This window comes from Coregonus clupeaformis, chromosome 35 (genome assembly GCF_020615455.1).
Source record: "Coregonus clupeaformis isolate EN_2021a chromosome 35, ASM2061545v1, whole genome shotgun sequence".
Taxonomy (NCBI): Eukaryota; Metazoa; Chordata; class Actinopteri; order Salmoniformes; family Salmonidae; genus Coregonus; species Coregonus clupeaformis.
This window is the reverse complement of record NC_059226.1, coordinates 14,191,670-14,195,513: the sequence shown is the minus strand read 5'-3', so window position 1 is coordinate 14,195,513 and position 3,844 is coordinate 14,191,670. Positions and strand designations below refer to the sequence as shown.

Below are 3,844 nucleotides of genomic sequence, written 5' to 3'. Positions count from 1 at the left end.
ACTTACATGAGCAATTAGGGTTAAGTGCCTTGCTCAAGGGCACATCGACAGATTTTTCACCTAGTCGGCTCGGGGATTAGAACCAGCGACCTTTCGGTTACTGGCACAACGCTCTTAACCACTAAGCTACCTGCCGCCCTTAAAGGGTAATTGATCGCCATTGCTGGGGACCTGCCCAATACCTGCAGACACAGACACAAAAGAGGGCAGTTCATTAATCTGCACCCAATACAGCTAGCCTTCAACATATTCTTATAGCCTACATATTCTTACGTATTTGTTGATTGATATCCATAGAATTTGGTACATTTTCTGTTTTAGAAAGATTTTCACAAATATGAAAAGGTAGATGGTATCATCATAAAACAATGTGAATTTAGAACACACAAGGGACAAACCTTACCTTAAATTGAGACCTTTCCATTTTTCAGTTAAGTGCCTGCACCTGCTGTCCTTTCAAATCCAAATGTTTCAGTTGGGCAGTTAGGTTCCTGCAAGAACCCTCACCAACTAAGAAGGTTCCTCGATGAACCCCACCTCCTTTGGGGTTCTTGGAAGAACCTTTTGGGGGCAATCTTCAGTGCCAAGAACCTTAAGGTTCTTCTAAGAACTTTGAGGATCTTAGAAGAACCCTGGTTGAACCCTTAATTTTTAGAGTGTATACCTATGATGTAGGCCTATGCATGGTATGTTTTATTTTTAGATAAAAAAAATATATTACAATTTCAGTTGGTTCGCATGGGAGGTCCTGAGAGTTGAAATAGGGACCATCCTGAGACATTTTCAGAACAAATGAACAATGCCAGGAAAACACGTGTCAGAGTAGCATATTGTAATTAAATTCTGCATAAAAGTGTATTAAAACATGTTTTATAAGTAATTTTGTTGAATATATTATTTATGACCCTCCTATTTGTTTATGCTATTCCTCCATGTAGCATTTAATTGCCATGCACTCTTAGGATAAAAGTGTTATATTGCTTGTTTCGTATATGGCACCGCTAAAGGTTCTATTTAGAGCCCGTTTGCAGGGTTCTTTGATCAGAACCCCAGGAGTTCTTCTTCACTGAACTAACATTGGTTCCATATAGAAACCTAGGGTTCCATATAGGGTTCTATATGGAACCAATATCTGTTCTATGTAGAACGTTAAGGCGTGCCATGTGTGGGCAAGCATCCAGACCCTTTTGTGAAATTGCGTGGTGTCATGCAACCTTTGAAAGAAGACGAATTTCCCAATGAAATGTTATCCGAAATGTAATCTTATTCCAAATCAACATCATCTTCAATGAAAAACTGTGAACACCAAAATCATGTGACTGTATCATCATATCTCTGTAAAATATTGTTGATTCGTATAGGTATTAATAATAATAAGTACACATATACTGGATATCATGCAACATGGATATCATGCAACATAAATATAATTCCACATTTGGAATGTTAGTTCAAAACAGGGAGCATATAGGAGGGGGTCTACCATAATATTTCAGACCACCCAAACCCGTTCCTTAAACGAAATAAAGTAACGTTAAGTGTCCAATTGATTTTAGAACCCAGCCAAGGTTGATCTTTATCTTTAAATAGGCAGTTGTGGTCCACAAACCACAATTACCCTTTAAGCAAGTCGTTCCAACGTAGTTGGAGACCATAGTTTCTGTTTGCGAATGGAAATGTCTTGCGTTTGCAAATACCATATAAAACGCTATTGTTTTCGAAGTGAAAGGCCAAACTCAAAATACGTATTTACTTAGGCTATCGTCTGACTAAAATCGGTTCACATGTATATATATATATATCTATTTTCATATAAAACATGTTCCCTGTTGATAAGCCAATATTTCACGATAAAATAACAAATAATCAAGAATTTAACAATTCTTCGAGAGATGCACCTGTCCTTTCGGTGCATTTTCTCCAGACGGAAAACAATACTCTCAGGTACGAAAGCGCCTGTCTACCCGGACTTCCACCTTTCACTTTTGGAACACCGTGCAGAATTGTTGTATAAATGATCGACACAGAATTGGAGCATGTCAGAAGTCGGGAATTCGGGAAAGGGATCTAACAAGAAGTACACTTTATCTCTTTATCCTTTGGAGAATATATTTTTTTGTCGGAATTAAAGTAGGCTATCTATCGGAAGTGTACCTATTTTGCATCCCGTTGATTGCGGCCAGACAGAGAACTACAGTAAGCTAAAATGGGTTCAATAAGCCTTTGGATGTTCCTGGTCCTGACGATTTGCACCTGGAATAAAACCATCGGATGCACTTGGATGAGTACACAACCTCCGCCTCGGAGCATGTTCCATGTGTTCAGCAACTACACCATAACGATGCTTGAGAAAATGGTAGGATACGGTAATGTTTATTCACTTGTATCTGGTCATTGAGCTGTTATCATCTTTTCAACTTTTCATGTGCTGCTATTTTAATTCAATTCCGTTATTCCTTTATGTATACAGTAATAATAATGCAATCTTTTGTTTCTATTTTTTGGCATCTCAGGGTGATGAAGTCTCTCCAAAATGTCTGATGACTTTCCCTTACGAGCTATATAGACAGGTCGACAATTTCAATGTAAGAAAATGCGTAGCCTACACTCTTAGAAAAATATGTTTTGTTTCTATCCAGAACCTTTTTTTCTAATAGTGTATATAATGAGGTTTTAACGAATATGCTATTTGCTATAATTTTCTTATATTTGTCCTCAATTCCTAAGGCACGTACTAATACCAATCACTCTTCTTCTAGGCTGACGACCAGATTGCCTTCATTTCGCAAACTCTGAACAAAATAATGAAATTGTACAGCAGTGATAAATATGAGTCCACCGCCTCGGACCAGAAAGGATTTTACAAGTCGTTTATGACATACCTCGAACGCCAGACCTCGGAGCTGGACAGATGCGTAAGTTTGTGTCATTTGTGATTTTCTCCGTTTAACGTTAATGCAAAAAGGTTAAAATGATCCTATCCTATTATATTATCATACAATGTGGTTAAAAGTGTTAAACAAATCATAATATTAAATTAATGACTTATATTTCGTTCCAACATGTAAAGGCTATACATTTACATTTCCATTTACGTTATTTAGCAGACGCCCATACCATCAAAGTCTGTCAAAGACGTGAACATAAATATGAGCAAACACTTTACAACTCTGGAGAGTTACTTGAATGGCACGGTAGGTTGGTCAATTTGTCTTACCAAGAGAGTACATTCACCAAATCGGGATACATTTATAAGTGATAATACAACATGTGTCTATTCTAAAATATTCACATGTGTATTTCATTCATGCAGGAATACAGCGCAAGCAGCTGGGAAGACATAAGGACAGTGGTGCTGCTACACATGGGAAGACTAGACACAACACGGACTAGCCAATAAGCCTTATGTGTGTGTGTAGAGATTATTTATTTATACATCTATTTATTTAAATATTTATTTACACGTTTATTTATTTGTTTTTGAACGTATTCATTTATTGTGTAGTAGGCTAATGTATTCACAACTCTGCAAAGTAAAACACTTTTTTTTACTGAATAATTAGGTTGTGATAGATTTTTTTGGGCTATACACAATGTAACAATGTTTTCGTGCCTTTATTTTTGTATTTATGAATGCCATTGCATATTGTATTTGTTATTGCAACCTGATATGAAATGTTTGTTATTGTAACGATGAAAAACATTACAATTAAATAAATGTGGTCTCTACAGCTGAAATCTCGTTTAATCTAACATATGTACATATAGGCCTACTAAAAATGGCATTAGTTAGTCCTGATGCTGCAACCTGGTCTCAGAGCATGTAGTATTATTCTGTAAGTAA

General features: G+C 36.6%; 1 protein-coding gene across 1 annotated transcript; it reads left to right on the top strand.

Moving 5' to 3' along the window:
- The first annotated feature begins 2,206 nt into the window (after positions 1–2,206).
- LOC123482669 (interferon a3-like) lies at positions 2,207–3,400 on the top strand. Its single transcript, XM_045211147.1, has 4 exons — positions 2,207–2,356; positions 2,514–2,585; positions 2,760–2,915; positions 3,314–3,400. The coding sequence occupies exons 1-4, from the start codon at positions 2,207–2,209 to the stop codon at positions 3,398–3,400; spliced, it is 465 nt and encodes a 154-aa protein (XP_045067082.1).
- Positions 3,401–3,844: the final 444 nt, after the last annotated feature.